General features: G+C 43.2%; 1 protein-coding gene across 8 annotated transcripts in view; it reads left to right on the forward strand.

Moving 5' to 3' along the window:
- NF1 (neurofibromin 1) overlaps positions 1–20,264 on the forward strand; it is a 297,405-nt gene that overhangs the window by 118,481 nt on the left and 158,660 nt on the right. For 4 of the 8 annotated variants that reach the window (XM_088456127.1, XM_088456123.1, XM_088456128.1 and 1 more), the window contains 9 exons: positions 858–992; positions 2,925–3,038; positions 9,602–9,681; positions 11,559–11,682; positions 12,084–12,330; positions 12,674–12,747; positions 12,859–12,942; positions 16,476–16,916; positions 18,185–18,324. In XM_088456127.1, the coding sequence (XP_088312253.1) occupies positions 858–992; positions 2,925–3,038; positions 9,602–9,681; positions 11,559–11,682; positions 12,084–12,330; positions 12,674–12,747; positions 12,859–12,942; positions 16,476–16,916; positions 18,185–18,324 (1,439 nt within the window). Of the gene's footprint in view, positions 1–836; positions 993–2,924; positions 3,039–9,601; positions 9,682–11,558; positions 11,683–12,083; positions 12,331–12,673; positions 12,748–12,858; positions 12,943–16,475; positions 16,917–18,184; positions 18,325–20,264 lie in introns of all 8 variants that reach the window. The other 4 variants (XM_088456122.1, XM_088456124.1, XM_088456125.1 and 1 more) reach the window with 1 other exon arrangement.

Below are 20,264 nucleotides of genomic sequence, written 5' to 3' on the forward strand. Positions count from 1 at the left end.
GCCATTTTTTCCACACTACCATCTTTTTCTACTATCTATATTTTATCCGGGATCCTTTTGGGATAGATCCCAAGTGTTGGAAAGAGACTGCATTTATCTTATTGGGGTGCCGCAATATCCTCGCTATTTTAAATTCATTTGTTATAATTTATGTAAATCTAGATACTTTTGCTCTGTGCTGGTTTCTACATATGTCCACCAGTATTCGTTTAGTATATACTTGAGCTGTCCCAAAGAAGAGATACTGTAACTGTAGAACTAGATAATGTGATTTACATGAACTCATAATTGTTTGCTACTCATAAAGCTGGGTACACACTGGAGCGATGTCGGGACGATATGCCGTTTCCTAATGACATATTGCCTGCGTCGCACAGTGTTTTTGCATGTTTGCGCGCTCCAACGGTGGCTAGCGGCGGTCGCCAGGTTTGATGTGCTGCACATTAAATCTAACGATGTTGCTAGCGGCCAGTGCATTGTTAATGAATGATGTAACGGTGATTGTAACGTCGTTTCTTAAAGTTGTCCAGTGTGGACGCACAATAACGGTTGATGGGTATTTGTTCCGATGTCTGAACGAATGCCCGTCGCTCCAGTGTGTACCTAGCTTTAGTATGAGCTTTTCTTTTTTTATCGGTCACTGAATTAAGTAAGGAGCTACAGATTTTTAGACTTGTCTAACTTAAGGGATTATCTAATGAGGAACATGGTAACTGGGAAAAGTTTTACATCTAGAAATATCTTTTGATAGTGAAAATGACAAATTGACAATATGTATACTGATTTCCTAGATATTGTATTCTAAATGTATAGTGTGTAATTCCTTCTATTGACAGTGTGCTGGAATTTTTCCTCAGAGTCTTACCTTTAAAGAGAAAATGCCATACCTTAAGTTTAAAGAGAAACCTACTGACCTGGAAACTAGAAGTTATAAATACTTGTTACTGTCTATGGTTAAACTCATCCATGGAGACCCAAAGCTGCTATTATATGTAAGTAAAGCTAAAGTTCATGTCTCAGGTGGTCCATCATATTATGTAACTAAGTCTGATGACAAACAATATATTAGACATTCATTCCTTTTTATCCTAATCGCAGTATTCTTAATAGTAAGAATAAAGCCGGGTTATTAGTAGAACTAATAAATGACTGAAAACCCATTATTATTCTTTGCTTTTCATTTATGTCCTTTTATTAAAGGAACCAAACCCACTAGGAAATCTACCTGTAGGCAACTGCTAGAGTTTTGAAATGGTTTCTTTAGTATTGTTTTTCAAATGCACAGTTACTAAATTAGATAAGATACTTATAGTTCACAAGGCAAAGTGAAAGCATCTAGGATGAAGACTAAAAGCTACAGCAGTAATGCAGCAAATAATATATAATATAAAAATACTAAAATTCACACAGAAATAAATGCCTTTTATAAAGCTATGTTCAAACAAAATCAATTAACAATTTTCAGTATCATTTTAAATCATGTCACAGGATACCAAAAAATATAAGCCCACGTGGCCCTTAAGTAAAGTTCTATTTTAAAGAGATTTTTTTAGGGCGTATGATTGTTACATTAGATGTCTTTGTAAGGAGAGACTCTGCAGAATTTTGCCTGCTCATTAAGTGACACACATTTTCTTCAGTAGATAAATGGTTTTCAATTTTTGTTTTTTAGTCATTGCCGAATGAATATACTTAACCACCTAATAAATTGAGATTATTACATATATTTTAACCATAGATGGATATATAGATATATGCTTTACAAACACCTTTATTCATTGCTGCCCAAATATCTGATTTGCCCACGGCAGTCTTTCATTTGTGCTCTGTAACTGTTATCAGAGTCAGGATGGATTGTTACTTTTGACTCTGCTACAAAACTGTGGATATGTTCTGGGTATACACCTGAATGACTGTGCGATGCAGTGACTCAGTTATTCCATGTATTGATATATAATATCACTGTACACACTGCACTTCCCATTAGACAAGCAGAACATCTAGTAAGACAATGAACGACTGGTGAAAATGATAGATTTGGGGGTATACAATATATGATGGTCGTACAGATTGGTTGAAAGTACCAAGATTGCATGATATATATTGTATTGTGTGTACCCAACTTTACAGCTGATAGTGTTTTCAGGGGGGAATTCAAATGTTTTCGCCGGCGGTTCTGCCTCCTGAAGTGGCTAATGGAAACATTCTGAAAGTCCGGATGTTTGTGCGCCCTCACCAGGACTTTAGAAGGGTTTAGCTGCTTAAAGCTCCTAAACCAGGGGCGTATCAATAATGGGTGCGGTGCACATTGGCCCCTGGCTCCAGGGGGGCTTGCACTGCACACCCTGCAGCCATATTATGTAATACCTACTTCTCCGAGGTCCCGCGTCTGGTGTCTCAGCCAAAATGCCTGAGAATGGCTGCTGCACCATTTTTTCATGCGCAGTAGACTCTGGACACAGAATAGTTCCCAGAGTCTACTGATGCTGCGGTCGCCGTGCGGACAGCCGCTCGTCAGTCTGCTGCTGGCTGCCAGGGAGAGAAGAGGGGGCTCGTGTGCATTCCCCGTCAGGGACCCCCCTCCTCTTTCTTCATACGCCCTGTCCTAAACCCAGTCTATTTGGGCGCAGCATGGGTGCCCCAAAACAATTGAATATCTCCCATAATGGTCCTCCTTTCCTGTCATTTTGTTATTTTTCATTAAGCTATATTGAAAACAGGGCATCAAAACATAGTTTCCATGATTTGCTTTTCTTTCGAATGACACCCATTAGTTTTTTTTTAATATGTAGGGAGTCTTTGCTGAAAGACTAGTACCTTCCTTAACTTCATTACTACTTGCAGATATAAGAAATTATATGTTCATATTGAAATGTACTTAATCAGCTGTTTGTTTTTCTATATTTCATCTGCTTTGTCTTCAGAACTCTGGAAAAGCAGGGCCAGACACACAGAACAGTACCGCAGAGTTAATTAATGGGTTGGTGCAGCTTGTCCCACAGACGAACATGCCAGAGATAGCCCAGGAAGCCATGGAGGTGAGGTATTTTTATGGTTTAAAGCAAATTAAATATAATTCTCTTGTGAGAAACACCATTTGTATAATAATCGTAAGAGGATGCACAAAAAGTATTATTTCTTCTTCAGGGTCCATAGGGCTCCACGGAGAGACATTGGGTGTAGGTGAGGACCGGACACCAACAGCAAAGCTTTTAATCCCAGTATTCTCCGGTCCTTCCCCCTATACCCCGCCCACAGCCTGAGGGCACTTCTGTTTAGTTGGTGTGCGGCAGGAGCTGGACCACCATTATAACGGGGCTGCATTAAGCAGCCCAAACTTTTATTTTATGATTGTCCTCCGTACGTCACCCCTCCGAGGCGCCGTGACTCCAAGTCTGTGCTAGGTACTCCCGGTGGGTCTCCGAGGGGGACTAGCTAGCAGGCTCCTCGGACCCCAGACTGCAGCCTGGAATTCAGGAGACAGGTAAGGCGGAACCCCGTTCGCGGGGACCCGCATTGTTGTGCAGTCTTGCCTCCGGTCTCGGGAGACAGACCGAATGCGCTGATATGGACACTGGTTCACCCACAACTCCACTAGATCACCGGGGTATATAAAATACTGGCGCAGGGCATATGTAAGGAGGCCAGGGGACCCGTTGGTTAATGTCAGCAAGGGGAGAAGGCGCTCTCCCTGCAGCCTCTCCCCCAGTTCAGGGCGCCATTCCACTGCGGTCTTGGTGTTCCCTGGGCTGCTCCCCCCTCACTCTGCACCCCCCCAGAGACACCTGGCAGTCATTTTCTGCAAGCAGGTCTCCGGGAACGCTAGGTCCAGTTTCCCTGTATAACTCTCCCACGAGCCAGGTCATACAGCACTATATCCTACCAGCCACTGTGGTCTGTGTAGTTGATTTTAGTGCCCATTGTAAACATGTAATGTTTTTTTGCATTTGTATGCGACTTGTGCTAGCGCTAATCTCTACTTTCTATACTGTACAGCTTATACCTTTCCCTTTATTCAACTATACCTTGACATACGAAGGTTCATTGTACCTCACATTTCCCCACGTTACACTGTGCCATATTATCCATGGTGTTCACTGCACTGCATCATACTGTGTATTTTGTTATTCTTGTGGCTATGGCTGGCAGAGGAAACAATAACAAGCAGCCTGCTCCTCATACTCTGGTGTCTTGTAAGTCCTGCTCTGCGGGCTTAGCCACAGAGGACCTCAGTCAGGATTGTCTCTCTATTAATTGTTACACAGCCCCAGGCCCATCAGCCCCGGTTTCTCTCCCACAGGACCCACCCTGGGTTGCCTTTTCACAAATGCTGGCAAAACTTGCAGACCAAGTAGCAGTCCCCGTGGTAGCTCCCTCTATGGGATGGCCACAGCAGGTTCACCCTGCAAATCCTTTGCTTCCCCATGGGTAGAAGTACTGTCTACCTCAGTACAGAGCTTGGCTAATACTGCTACGGTTTTTCAGCAAATGCTGCAGAAAGATAAGCCTTTACCTACTAAACGTACTATGATATCTTCCAAATCCACACAGTTATCTGATTCTGAGATATCAACAGGGGAGGCAGAAGATGCAGATCTCTCTCACTCTGTCTCCGTCTCAAGAGAAGACGAACCACCCTCTAAACTAAATATACCTGCTCTTGTGAGAGCTGTTAAAACTATTCTACAAATAGAAGAGGATGAACCTGCCCCTAAGAAAAAACATGCACTTTTTAAGCGACAAAAGGTTGTTTTACCAGTTTCCTCACTATGACCAGCTATCTGATCACATGAGTGAAGCTTGGAATATGCCCGGTAAAAGGTTTCAAATTCCAAAATGGTTCAGTTCCTTTTACACTCTTCCAGCTACTGATTGTACTAAATGGGAATTTCTCCCAGCAGTGGATTCTCATGTAAAACATCTGGTTAAAAATGCCACCTTACCCATCCATACTGCAACCTCCTTGAGACTACAGATGGACGTATAGAAGTTTGTCATAAATCTATATACTCTCTTACATGAGCTTACTCGTCCTGCTAGGGCTACGGCCTGGGTGGCAAAAGCCATTTAGAGTTGGGCAGAGGCAATAGAAGTGACCTTTCCCCCTGATGATTCGAGGGAACAGCTGTCCTACATATCTCACATTAGAGATGCAGCCTCCTGCTTAGGTGAAGCAGCTATGGATACGGCTCTCCTGGCCTCCAGGATACCTGCCACTTCGGTAGTGGCCCACTGTGTTCTTTGGCTACGTTCCTGGAAAGCAGATTCAGAATCAAAACGGGCTCTAGAGTATCTACCTTATGCAGGAGACATCCTATTTGATCCAGAGTTGGATAAAATTGTGACTACTTTGGCGGCTGACATGACTGCGTTCCTGCCCTCTGCATATAATACAGCGTCCTTTCGCCCTCAGTGAAAAGCCAAGGGTCAGTCTTTTCCACGGCAGCAGACGTCAGCCAAGGCCTCCAAGCCTAGGGCCAAACAGGCCTGGGCTACTAGACGTCCACCTGCCAAGTATGAGAACAAGTTTTACAGCCTGACGGGGAGGGCCTCTCCCTGAAGGCTTCCAGGGTGGGAAGATGACTTCTTCAATTCGCCCTGGTGTGGCCTCAAACCACGCCAGATACCTGGGTGAGGGAAGTGGTCTCCCATGTATACGCCCTCTCATTCCTGAGGCGACCCCCCCAGCAATTCTTTTGCAGAGGACTTCCATCGGACCCAACCAAGGCCCTGCTGCTCCAAAAAGCCATTCAGTCTTTACTTAATTCTGGAGTAATAATTTGAGTCCCCTCCTCACAACGGGACAAGGGCTATTAGTTCAGAAGCCCAATGGGTCTCATTGGCCTCTCCTTAACCTCAGATTTCTGAACTAGTTTATCAGGGTGCCCAGGTTTCGTATGGAAACCCTCCGTTCTATTATTCTAGCTATGGAGCCTGGAGATTTTATGGTATCTCTAGACATTCAGGACGCTAACCTACATGTACCTATAGCGCCTTCTCATCAACAATATCTCCGGTTGCTATATTACAGCAACATTACCAATTTCAGGCTCTGCAGTTCGGCCTTTCAACAGCCCCCTGTGTCTTTACCAAGATCATGACAGTTATGGCCGACTCTCTTCGTCGTCAAGGGATCAGACTGCTCCCATACTTGGATGATCTCTTGCTGTTGGCCAGCTCCCCAGAGACTCTTCACCACCTACAGGTAACCATTGTCTTTCTTCAAATGCAATCTTCCCTAACACCCTCTCAAAAGACGGTACATTTGGGAGCCCTCCTGGACTCCCAAGTTCAGAGAACTTCTTAACTGCGGACAAAATTTCAGCAATCCAGCACAGATTATGCCGACTGCTCCATAATCGGCGTGTGTCTATTCACTCTGCGATGCAGGTCTTGGGCTCAATGGTGTCCATCTTCGACATGGTGGAGTTCGCCCAGTTTCACTCCAGGCCCCTACAACACCTGATCCTCTCCAGGTGGAACAGGCTACCCCATCTGCTCAAATCCCAGATGATGAGCCTCCCCCCCAGAGGTTCGCCTGTCCCTAGCCTGATGGCTACAGACTTCCCATTTGAACAAGGGTCGTCCCTTTTGGATCCCGGACTGGGCTCTCGTCACCACGAACGCAAGCCTCCAAGGGTAAGGTGCAGTAACAGGCCAGCACTCCTTCCAGGGCTGATGGTACCTAGTCAAGGCAGTGTTACCAATCAACATCCTGGAACTTCGAGCCATCCACAGAGTTCTCACTCTGGCTCAGCTGTACAGCTATGCAAGGTGGCCACCTGGTCTTCTGTCCACACCTTTCTTAGGTTTTATGCCTTTGATACATTTGCTTTTCAGAATGCCTCCTTCGGGCATAGGCTTCTCTGAGCTCAGGAGCGTTCCTACCCTTGCACAACTGCTTTGGGACATCCCCAATGTCTACCTGTGGAGCCTTATGGACCCTGAAAAAGAAAAGGAGAGTTATGGTAAAACTTTTCTTCATTAACTTTCTTCGAAGTCAACAGGGCACCCGCCCTGACGCTTCTAGCTTCTATCGTTTTTTTTCTCCTGGTAGCTTGTTTCCTTTTCTGTGCGAGAGTGTGATTCCTCAGTGTGCCAGTCTTCCTTCTCTGCTATCCTGCTCTTGTCTTTGGCGTGTTAACAAACCTGAAGTGCCCTCAGGCTGTGGGCGGGGTATAGGGGGAAGGACCGGAGCACCCTGGGATTGAAAAGCTTTTCTGTTGGTGTCCGGTTCTCCAGGTCCCACCTACACCCAATGTCTCCCTGTGGACCCTATAGACTTCGAAGAAAGAGTTAACGAAGGTAAGTTTTACCATAACTCTCCTTATTTACAAACAAAGTGAACAATACTTTAAAGTATTTGCCAGTGGAGTCTATGCAAAGTTGCATGCACTCAAACCACTTGGTGGAGCAGCTGGACCAGTCCGTTGCTGGTATGTCTTATACATGCTGGATGAAGGTCTCCACTGTAGCTTTTGGTGATTCCAAATGAATCCCACGCATCTTGAGCTTGATTTGTGGAAACACGAAAAAGTCAGACTGTAGGTCTGGACTGTATAGCGGATGTCCAATATCCTGGATGCATTCATGGGCCAGAAAATCCACACTGTCCTGGACTTGTGGGTAGGTGCATTGTCAGGATGGAGAAGGGCACTACGAGTGCGAGTTTTTGAATGGCGCCTGGAAATGGCATTGGTTGGCAGTCCCCAGTGATTGTTTGCTGTTGCATGCGTGATACGGTACCTACATGACCAGTCTTGGCCGCACAAACAGCAGCCACCTGCTTGTTCATGCTGTGCTCACGTCTGAACTTCTGTGGTAGTGCACCTCCTACTGGTGTAAAATGGGCCGACTGTTTGGTCTCTGGGTCTAAACTGTTGATCCAGGATTCATCGCCAGAGATGATCTCCCAGACAGACTATAAGCGACTGCCATCAAACCTGACCAGCATGTTGTGGCACAATGTCACCCGAGCCTCCTTCTGCTCGCAAGTCAGCTGATGGGGCACCCAGAATGCAGAAACCTTGCTCAAGCTATTCGTGGAGTGTCGAGCGGATGGATTCCGTTGAGATGAATCTCATATCCTTTATCTGGGCCACAGTCACCCTGGCGTCCACCTCAACTATGGCCCACATGACAATTACGTTCTCCTCGTTGATGGCGGACATAGGTCGGCCGCCGCCGCGCTCCTAGTCTTCCAGTGACCATCACCCGCGCAATAGTTCTGCAAACGACTCAAACACAATTGTTCGGGATGGTGCTTCCTCCCCAAAAGCAGCTTGCAGTCGGTCAGAACTCTCCTGCGGTAGCACACCACTAGTCGTAGAGGACCATGGCTCTGCAGTGGTTTTTTTTAAGCTCCATAATGAGTTTGTGAAGGAGATGAACAAGCTGACTACTTCGATCTGTAGTGCTGCTTTATTTATGGTTCTGTGCCCTGAAATTTCACAAGAACTTTAGTCAGAGATTACAGTTCACAACATGACCGATTGTGTCTACTCTACCTATGCACTGCACATCCGGAAATTTATTGCACACCCCTCGTAGAAGGTCATTCCTATGCGCAGTGGTAGCCACACCACCCTCTCGTCCCAGTAGCTTTTACTGCTGTGACGGAGACTATAAACAGTTTGTGGCTGGTGGTGAGCAGGGAGAGAAACTGACCCAAGTTAATCTTTAAACTGCCTATTGTCTGCTCATTATATTTCTCAATGAAATAAACTATATTTTTATGCTTTCAATCTGTCAATATATCTTGTTGTTCAATCCACAACCACTTAGGGGGGTATTCAATTAGGCTGCAGAAAGTCATTTTCGCCTATTTCAATTATCCCCGTATTCAATTTTAAAGACTTTTCGCAGTTTCGAAGTGTCTTTGAAAAAAAAAGGTGATAACTTTTCACCATGTTTTTACATGGCGAAAAAAAGTGCAGAATTGGGGTGTAGGCTTAAAAAAAATAGCCTGCACCCATGGGAATAGCCCCTAAAAACTGTCAAAAAAAAGTGTTAAAAAAATAGGGACACCCCAAAAAAATTTAAAATTTTGGGTTAAAAAGAAAATGGGGAACAGTGTTCAAAAATAACGCAATAGGTTCAGGGGTAGTCTGTCAGTATAAATTAGTTTAGGGACTTAAAAATATGCTAGAACCCATTTTCATGTACCCCAAATTTAATGTGACCACTGAAAAAAAAATAAAAAATAAACCTGAGTGCTCTTCTGCATCACTTGTTCTAATGTCGGGAAAAAACACCTGCCACGGCTTTTTATAAATGCAGAACACATTCTGCAGGGCTAAATGTGGGTACCCAGAGTGAACCCCCATGCCTGGACATCTTTAGGGGGGTCCTAGGAACAAAACCAGAAAATTCCTGAATTTTTTGCGTTATTTACCTTTCCGCAGGCTTCCGTTATCGCTGTTTCCTAATTGAATACGGGGATAAAGCAGGTGCGTGCCTGATACTTTATCCCAGGAAAAGCTCCCTAATTGAATACGGGCCTTGGTGTTCTGTTCAAATCAGCTCTCATTATTTAATGGAAAAATTGATTTAAAAGGAAAGTAACACTCAGTCTTCTGATTTATTTCTCTGTGAAATCTAGGCATTGTTGGTCCTGCATCAATCAGACAGCATTGAACTTTGGAATCCGGATGCACCGATAGAGACATTTTGGGAAATAAGGTGAGTTGAGCAGACTTTCCCTTTACTGACGCAATTACTTCTTGGCTTGTATTTCAGACTGGAAGATGAAACCCATAGTCCTTAAAATCTCTGCTTTTCACAGATTAATGTGTTCTCAGGGCCCGATTTAGCTGCAGACGTAATTGCAAAGCTGCATGCAAGCAGCTTTACAATTCCATCCTTACAATTATGGTAATGTAGCTGGAAGTATCACGCCTCCTGCATGTTTTACTTATCCGATGCTGCGTTGTCCAACGCAGCATCGGATAATCTGCGGGAACATCGGCCGGCTAAGTGGCCCATGGATTCACGCAAGCCAGCCGCCACAGATGAGAGAGAGACCAGGAAATTGTCATTAGCCCGCGGAGATTCTGCTCCCCCCCAACTGTGGCGACAAGCCACAGTTTTGGAAAACTGAGTCCATCGCCGCCCCCAAACGGCAGCAGACTGTCTATCACTGACAGTCTGCTGCCGCTCTGCACATGGGCAGTATGGGTCAGGCTCCTTTGCAGATTCCCGACCATCGGAACTCTGCTTTAGTGCACTGCTGAATTAGACCCTCAGTTGGTTTTGTTAAAGGATGTCACTTGATTTTTGATTACCATTTACAAGTGTTGCTGATTAACAAGAACTATAAAAGGTCCGTACAGCATAGGAAGGCTATGCATATAGGAGGGGGTGTCTTGTATGGTGTGGGTTTCATTTGCTAGCATAGATCTGTTGACTTGCACAACATATCTGACGGCAAACACTTACTTTTTGTAACATGAACCTTAGGTGGCCAGAAGCTACTAAACATCTGGGGTTTAGGCTTCCAGTAGGGCACAGTCAGCTGAAGGTGAGCGTAGATGCGATATAGGAGACTGCCTTGCAAGTAATTGCTATGAACTGTTAGAACAGGCCTATGTGGTTTTATTTAAGGTTAGATAACTGAAACATAGCACTGCAGTTTATTTTGATTCCTGTCTGGTAAAATAACTACCACAATCTATTCACAAACAGGCACAGAAGTTTTGAAAAGTAATATTTTTACCAGCAGCATATTTTAGGTCACCATGGTGGCTTAGAAACTAATACATTAATTAATCACAGATCTAGCATCACAGATCTAGCAATTGAAATGGTTCACACACCTGTGATAATTTTTTTTAATATTGAGGCCTATACCTTCTGCTTCTGTGGCCTATAGTTGTAAAGTGCTGCAGTAATGGTGCGTACACACTGGGCGATTAAAGTGGACGACTGAACGATAACGATATCGTTATCGTTCAGTCGTCCACTTTATCGTCCATGTTTAACACAAAAAAGATGAACGATGACGACGACGCGCGTTCCCGCGGGTCGTTCGTCATCCTCGTTCATCGGGCTGACATGCAGGCCAACCTGACGACCTCGTCAGGTTGCTGCATGTCAGGGAATGGGTGAGAGAGCCCGGCGCTGAACGATATCGCTAATGATATCGTTCAGCGGCTGTGCTCAATGTCATGAACGACATTGAGCACAGCCTGCCGGGGACACACTAGACGATATCGCTCAGGGAGCATATCGTCTAGTGTGTATGCACCTTTCGACCATCCTTCATTTGGCTACATTTTTATGAAGAAATAGACATAATGCATTATTCTCAAGTAAATTACATTTAAATTGTAATGGCTCGGCGATGTTTCAGTATGTATCCTTTTCGCTCGCCACATTACTTTAAATTCACATCAAGTTCTAACAAATTGGAATACGGTATCCTAGCACTAGTATGGTAACACTTGTATGCATGCTGCCACCTAGCCTTCCTTTCATAATCAGCTGCTGCTTGACTTGACAGTGTTGAGTGGAGTAAAATAAAAGATGTTTATTATTAAAGATACTTTTTTCTTTAATAGCTCACAAATGATGTTTTACATCTGTAAGAAATTGACGGGTCACCAGATGCTTAACAGCACAGAAGTCTTGAAATGGCTGCGAGAAATTCTGATTTGCAGAAATAAATTTCTTCATAAAAACAAGGTATTCAAAGTAATGTTTGAATATGCTTTTTGAAGTAATCTAAAATTAATACTTGGAGCATTGATTAATTTAGTGTTTTCAACAAATTGGCCGGATATGGTATGGGAAATATTCTAGTTTTGCATATAATTTGTGTCCATTGAGTGCCATTGTTTTTTAAAAAAATATTTTACTTAACCCAAAGATGTCTATTCAATTCTGAATTCATGTACAAAGACAGATATTTGGAACCAGCGTAACATTAGCCTTATGGAGAAGCAGTACACCCATTGAGATCTTTATAGATGGATAAAAAGGTTTCTCAGTGGCAGTACATTTTGCATCCGTTTTTTCCCAACTATAAAATGAGCATATACAGCTCTCTGGAACCTGTTTGTCATCTTTGTGTTTGTGTCCTCTAGGAAGGCGCTGCGGCAGGAAGTGGAATCCCAATATGCCGTCAAGCCCACACTAAATTAGAGGTTGCCCTATACATGTTTCTCTGGAGTCCAGACATAGAGGCGGTTCTAGTGGCAATGTCCTGTTTCCGAAGCCTGTGTGAGGAGGCAGACATCCGGTGTGGGGTTGATGAAGTGTCTGTACACAATTTCTTGCCAAATTACAACACCTTCATGGAGTTTGCGTCTGTAAGCAACATGATGTCAACTGGTAAGAATCTGCAGCACCTTAATTTCATTAAACTAGAAAGAAGACTAGCATACAATTTGTCAAGACTTTTTCTCTATAGAGGTTTTGATATCTGGATATTGGAGCATTGGCTCTCTTCCTTCGGAACCAAAGGTGTTAATTGTGAAAGACTATAACTCATTTGATTTTTTTATTGCATGGTGCAATTTGCACCAATCGCTTTCTTTTTGATGCCATTATTAATGTCCTGCCTTTTTAGCTGGCAGAATTCCATATGTGCAAAAGACAGAACAAATGTTTGCCTTGTCACATCACACCATTTGTGATTAAATCTACTTTTGTATGCATGTTGTGTGCACTTCAGGCCGAGCAGCTCTACAGAAGCGAGTCATGGCCTTACTGAGAAGAATAGAGCATCCCACTGCTGGAAACACGGAGGTGAGTTCCCCATCATCCTCTAAGCTGCTCACACAAAGGATGTGCAGCTTGTGCGTCTGTATATTATAATGTACTACTTTATTAATATTTATATATTTGTTACTTTTTAAGGCATGGGAAGATACTCATGCAAAGTGGGAACAAGCAACAAAGCTGATTCTAAACTTTCCAAAGACTAAATTGGAAGATGGGCAGGTAAAGTATCATGTTCCAGATTGCTGTCTTTCATTCAGTTAGTTTGTATATCTCTATGCATCTCTCTCTGTGTACACCATTGTGTCCTATGCTCGGTAACACATTCATCTCCATTTCTTGGTGTTACCTCAGATTAAATTAGATTGCGCTATATAATCTAGTTATGTTTATAATGTACTCAAAGTTCTAGCTACTTTGTGTACATATTTCTCTAAATTCATATTTGGGTGACCCTGTCAGACAATGGGGTGTATCATAATTAGGCTCATCTTCAAACTAAGACTGTTCGTTGCCTATCCTTTCGCCCTCTACATCCTACCAGCTAAACTGAGGTCTGTTTTACAGCTGGACTCCAGTTTTGGGTGTATCTGAGCGCATCTTCCCCTCAGAGCAGCGTTGGAACATCCCCATTGTCTACCAGATAGGATCTTAGAGAAGAGTTTCTGGTACTCACCAGTTAAATCCATTCTTTTTGAATCTAGGGATGTTCTAGTTTCAGTTTTATTCTCCTATGGGCTTTATTAATTATAATGTGACCTCTGTTTGGTTGGTGGGGTGTAGAGGGGGACAAGATTCTCCCATGGGCTTTATTAATTATAATGTGACCTCTGTTTGGTTGGTGGGGTGTAGAGGGGGAGAAGACAAACAAGCTTACTTTGAAAATTGACCAACAACAACAATCCCTAATGGTGCTGGAAGAATTTATAATGTAAGTAGTTACCCAAATAGCAGCAGTTTATGGAGGGTGTTGTCTTCCAACATTAAAAACAGCAAGATTATCTGCACTTGTAGGGAACTAGTGGAATAATGCAGTATAAATATAAATTTGTAATCAGAGATGTGGATCAAATGTGTACTAGGGATGTGCAGGCTCGGATAGGTTCGAGTTTGCACGTGGAGTTCGGATTTTTCCCTCCAAAAAAACGGAACTCAGAACGAGGCAAAACGTCATCTTACATGGACGAACATCATCATTCCTGGACTTAAGTCCAGGAATGATGATGTTCGTCCATGTAAGATGACGTTTTGCCTCGTTCTGAGTTCCGTTTTTTTGGAGGGAAAAATCCGAACTCCACGTGCAAACTCGAACCTATCCGAGCCTGCACATCCCTAATGTGTACATATACGGAATTGCAACAATTTTTATTAGTTTAAAAGTAAATGTTATCAAACGTCATGGGGACCATAGTAATACTTAAAATATGCAGTAAACCTACAGCAATGGCATTTATTGCAAAGCTATTAGAATTTTCTTTCTAGTTTACACTTTAAGTTGGTTCCTAGATGATTAGCACAAAAAATATAATATCATTAAATAAATTGTTTAGCTTCCGGAATTATTGGTGGGCCTGTATTAGCAGTGAAGGCTACAAAGTGGTATTAGCAGTGAAGGCTACAAAGTTCAGAAGTGTCAAGTTTATGTCCCATGAGAATGAGTGGATATAATATGTACACAATTGATCTACGTCTGTATACTAATTTATACTACATTACTTCACCAGTTCCTACACAAGCACAGTTATTCTTCCTGTTAGCTTGAAGATATGCCTGCTCATTTAACAGCGTTCTTTACACCACGTTGTCTACCACTGTCCCCAGATGGGTTCAGAGATGCCTCACCATACATCCCATATTTCATAGAATTATCTGGACTCTCACAGCCTTTATAATGCCATTGATTTCCACAGTGAAATGATGTGGTGCATGTTTCATCAATCTTAGTGATATAATTTCTAGCAGAAACCTGTTTTCCTGTGAAATATGCATGTGATATTACTATTATTCCTCATCCAAAAGACTAAAGGGGCCTATCCATTAGGGGACCTGAAAAACTGAACGACTAGCGTTCAGTCCTTCAGGTCGCCTAGGTGCGGTGTCCGCACCGAACGGCGTTCACTAAACATCATTCAGTGCAGGAGACTGACTGACCTATTAGCGAACATATGGAATCTGACGATCGTCGTCAGGTCGACGAGTATGTTTGACAGATAGTCGGCGTCAGCAAGGACCCAGCCCGCACGCGCATCGCTGATCCTTTCCAGCTATCCGTTAGACGAGTTTCTGAACGTTCCGACCAAAACCTCCTGGTTTTGATCGGATCGTTCAAAAAGTCGTCTAATGGATAGGCCCCTTAAATATTAACTTTCAAATTGACATGGGTCATGTAACAAAACCTTTTAGTATATTGTCATTACCATATTAGATGACAGAAGCAGAGTGTTGACGAGTATGAACTTAAATTTAAAATAGGATACATATGTTTTTGAGCAAATGTTTTTCCTGATGTTGTTCACATTTATAAATATAAGTGGGATTTGTTTTATTCATTTAGATCAGGGGTGGCCAACCAGTCAGAGGCAAAGCGCCCAAAAATATCTAGTCAAGTTAAAGAGCTGATAGAGTGAGCATGCACAAATATAGGGCACGGCCTAGCTGTCACAAGGCCACGCCCCATTTTTGTGCGCACGCCTATGGTATAACATTTGCAGGAGCATGACCTTGTGTCACACCTCAGTTTTTAGTCATGCTGGGGGTGAGCCCAGCACATTGAAAATACACAATTTACATAATCTTCCCAATATAATTTTTTCACTGTTGAAACGAAAAAGCCAGAGCAATATAGAATACATTGAAAAAACCACGTTCACATAAAATACACAGAAACAAGCCAGATCCACATAAAATACATTTTAAAAACCACATCCACATAAAATACATATTGAAATCGAGAACCACATAAAATACACTGAGAAAGCCAGATCCACATAAAATACATTTTAAAAACGAAATCCACATAAAATACATTGAAAAAGCCAGAGCTACATAAAAAATGTTTTAGAAACCACATCCACATAAAATATATTTTGAAATCAAGAACCACATAAAATACATTGAAAAAAAAGATTCAAATAATACACACTTCAGCTCCTCCATGTGTCTCTCCAGTCCCCACCCTTGCTCTCCCTCCCCGCACACACCTGTGAAGAAACTTACCGATCTTCATGCTGGCACCGCTCCACACCATCAGGGCTCCAGAGTCCCGCTGCTGCTGCTTCCGCTGCCTGCTGGATCTAACTAGATCCAGCAGGCGCACAGGCTCCTCACATCGTGGGTGACGTCATGACGTCACCCGAACAGTATATCACTGGGAACACTGGCCTCTGAAGCGATCAGAGGCTTTTTAGCCAGCGTTCACAGTTCCAGAGGGGTTCTGCCGAGCCGTGGGTTTGCCACCCCTGAATTAGATGATTCCTTAGTTTCTACATAAATAAAAATTGTAGACTTCCTCTGCTGCTTTTGTTTCCCCTAAAATCTACCTTAAACTTATCTATTCATCAGTCTCTTCCTCATTTATTTGAAAGGTTATCTGTGTGCACAAGTCTCTAAACTGCTGACACCATTCCTGTTGTTTTCCTCTCATTTACAATGTGAAACATTACATTTAAAGACGTGGATAAGAATAGTTATAAATGTGATGCTTTTTGATCTGCCAATGATGATTGCAAGTGAAGACTCATGTACTCTGTTCACAGGTGACAGAGAGCCTTCATAAGACAATTGTGAAAAGACGAATGTCCCATGTAAGCGGAGGCGGTTCTATAGATCTTGCTGACACAGACTCTCTACAGGAATGGATTAACATGACTGGATTCCTTTCTGCCCTTGGTGGCGTATGCCTGCAACATCGTAGTAATGTTGGACTGGTGACTTACAGTCCACCCATGGGCGCTGTTAATGAGCGCAAAGGCTCTGTAATATCAATGGTATCCACTGAGGGCAATGCAGAAACCCCTGTCAGCAAGTTTCTTGATCGGCTTCTCTCTTTGATGGTCTGCAACAATGAGAAAGTTGGTATTCAGATTCGTACAAACATTAAAGACTTGGTTGGTTTAGAATTAAGTCCTGCTTTGTATCCAATGCTCTTTAACAAAATGAAGAACAACATCAGCAAGTTCTTTGACTCCCAAGGGCAGGTAATAAAAAATTACTATTTAAAAGTGTTCCCAAAATGTGTTTAGTTTGTGTATGGTATTCTCTTATATCGTGCTGCAAAGGTTCCATACAGTACAAGTACAGTTATATGCAAGTTTCCAAATTAACGTCTATACCCAATTACATGACTACAACCCACAACTTGAAAAAGAGGACCCACTTCGCAATAGCTTACATTCTAGAAGGAATGTTTGTGAACACACAGTGGGTGAGAGTAGCATAGTTGGGTACTACAGAGGCTGCAGCATTAGGAGGAGAATGGTAGACTAGAATGAATTGATGAGAATTGCGCACGTTTGGCTGTCATTAGAGTTTAATTGGGTCAGTGACTGCATTCCCGAAGTTCGCTGCAGCAGTGGAGAAATCCTGAAGAAAGGGAAGGGGTGGTCAGGGAAGAGGAGAGGCGGCACTCATTGGTAGAGGGAACTGGGTTAGAGGTTGTTTGTGTGGAAATGACTGGAGATTTATGGAAGAGACAAATGGTTAAGGTAAGAGCTTTGTAGGTGAGTGTGAATAGTTTGAACTTGATTTTGGATAAGATGGGAGGGGAATGAGCTTTGGTGGATCATAGAGAGAGGAAATTAGATGGTCATTGAAGTTTAGGATAGACTAAAGTATAGCCAGACTGGAGTTCAGAAAGCTGGTGAGGAGAAGGTTGCAGTGATGGAGGTGAGAGAGAATGGCATAAATTAGAATTTTGATAGCTTCCAGGTTGAGAAAGGGCCTGTACTTTTGTACAGAGGTAGAAATGGCAAGATTGGAGAAGGAACCGAATGTGGGAGATGAGGGCTAAGTCTAGGATGACTAGGATGTGAAAGAAAGGTCTATTGTCAACAGAGAGGAAGAGATCGTACCATGACTGGTGAAAACAAAAATACTTTTTTTTTTTAAGAGATATTATTAAGAAAGCAGTGAGTCAACCAAGAGGAGTTGGCTGACTAACAACTGGTGACTATGGAAAGGTCAGGGGAATACAGGACAGAACCTTGAAGGCCATAGATGGGAAGGGGGTGAGCAGTGGAGGATAGAGGAGGAGGAGTTGGTAAGTAGGTGGTGAACCATGAGTGATGTGTCACCAAGGCCAATGGAGTAGAAGGTTTGCAGGAGAAAGGGGCGATCAGTGGAGTCAAATGCTGCCGGAAGGCTTTTGAATTTGTTGAACTTTAATTTGCATCTAGATTTGCTCTTGTCCAAAAGGTTAACATTAAATTTGTCTGGATCCTGCTTATTCATCTTATTTGCATTGTAGGTCTTGCTCAATGATACCAATACCCAGTTTGTTGAACAGACAATTACCATACTGAAGAACTTACTTGATAATCATACAGAAGGCAGTTCTGAACATTTGGGACAAGCCAGCCTTGAGACCATGATGCTAAATCTGGTCAGGTAATTGCATAATTAACAATACAACATACCTTTCAATGGTTACTTAGGGTCGGATTCAATTACACTCGAAAAGCCGTAATCTGCGAAAAAGCTTCGCCTATTGCCGCTTTTCACCTGTTTGCGTCTTATGTTCAAATTCAATTCCAGGACCAACTCTCCTAAGCGGAAACTCAATGCACTGAAACAGGCGGAAAAGTTTCACTACTGAATGGCAGGTAGAAAAAGTGCAAAATCTTTATCTTGGGGTGCAAATGTGGGGAATTTATTCAGAAACACCCCCCCCCTCCCCCAAAGTACAAATAAGCCAAAAAAGAATACCTTAGAGCACCCCAAAAAGACATGTAATTTTAGGGGCGAAAATAAAAAAAGTGGGGGGGACAAGGATAAAAAAAAGCAGTGAAATAGGTTTCTAGGGGGGCTGTATGGATGGGGCAGGTGTTTTTAGGACTGCAGGTGCATGCAGCAGGTGGATTTTTCACATTTTTTTTTAGAAGTGAAACACACAAATATGCTATCGTCCATTTTCAACTACCCCAAATTTGCCTGGACTATTTATTTTCCACAAAAAATACTGTTTTATATTATTCTTCACCACTTTTACAAATATGCTCCTAGAAAGCTTTTAACACAAATTAAGGACACAAAGTAATTTTATTAGGGTTCATAGTACACAGCTGTAATGATTTCCAGTGTCAGTGTGTCTTAGTTTAGGGTGCAGAGTGATTCCCCCATTTTATTCATTACTTTCCGCCTGTTATACATTCACCTATTTGCGCTTTCGTCTGTTCTGCAATTGAATACGGCAAACTCGGGGACACGCATGCCGCAAATTCATATCTCAAACAGGCGAATCTGGCGGAAAGTACAATAGGCGAAAAGTATCCGACTTTTCGCGTCTTAATTGAATACGGGCTCCGTGTGAAGAGTTAATATATCCTTTTTAACCTTAATAGTTTAGTTCCAGCTGTAGTTATTGTTCAATTGAGATCTTAAATCTTGATATCTTAAGTGCTTTGCTAGTTGTGGCACCAAAGTGAGTAATTAGGTAGCTAATTTGTACTAGTACCTTTCAGTTTATATATACTATAGTTATTTACCTATGGAAATATGGGATGTTTCTTGAATTTGTCAGAGGTGAGCTTGAGATAAGCTGTTTTTAAAGCTGGATACACATATATGATGTACGACCCAGCGACAATGCGATGTAACGATAAATTGCGTGCCGTACACACAGCACAATCCAGTGTACGATAGCCCAATGTGTTACATGTCCCCTGAATTCGGGACTGCATATAATTCTTCAAGGCAGTGACTCTAACGTTATTATGAAATAACTTTCTTAGAAGTTTGTACCTATATGTTTGTATTATTGTTGCATGCTGCATGTAACGGCACGGTGCATCATCCCATCTGCTGTGCTGTGATCAGGCATACACACTATGGGCCTGATTCAGAGCTGAACGCTCTGACCAGAGCGCTCGCTCTGAATCAGGGCCCTCCTCCATGAAAATGGAGAGGCCTCCTGGCCGCTCGTATAGCTGTGGGTGACCACCCACAGCATATGCGAGCGGGCAAAAAGATGGTCGCGATGGTCTTTACCATCGCGACCATCGGACTTGCGACGGAGACCCTGCGGTAGGGTTTCCCAGCCACAAGCCCTGGAGTGATTTTGGCTCTATCAGAGCCAAAATCACTCCCACTGACATCACTAGTGATGTCAGTGGGGCCGGCTTCAGTCGATAGGCGTTCCCATGGGAACGCCTCCGTCTGGCAGGCACGCCCACCAAAGGGGGCGTGCTGTCAATCAACATCGACAGCACGCCCCCTTTGGGGCGAGACCCGGGGCGATGGAAAACTCCTTCGCTCCCCGGGTCTCGCGCATGCGCACGACGGAGCTCCCTCCGTCGTGCGCATGCGCAGCGGGGAACACCGACCCGCTT

The sequence above is a fragment of the Taudactylus pleione genome, unplaced genomic scaffold, assembly GCF_031769625.1.
Source record: "Taudactylus pleione unplaced genomic scaffold, aTauple2 ptg000687l, whole genome shotgun sequence".
In the NCBI taxonomy this organism is placed as follows: domain Eukaryota; kingdom Metazoa; phylum Chordata; class Amphibia; order Anura; family Myobatrachidae; genus Taudactylus; species Taudactylus pleione.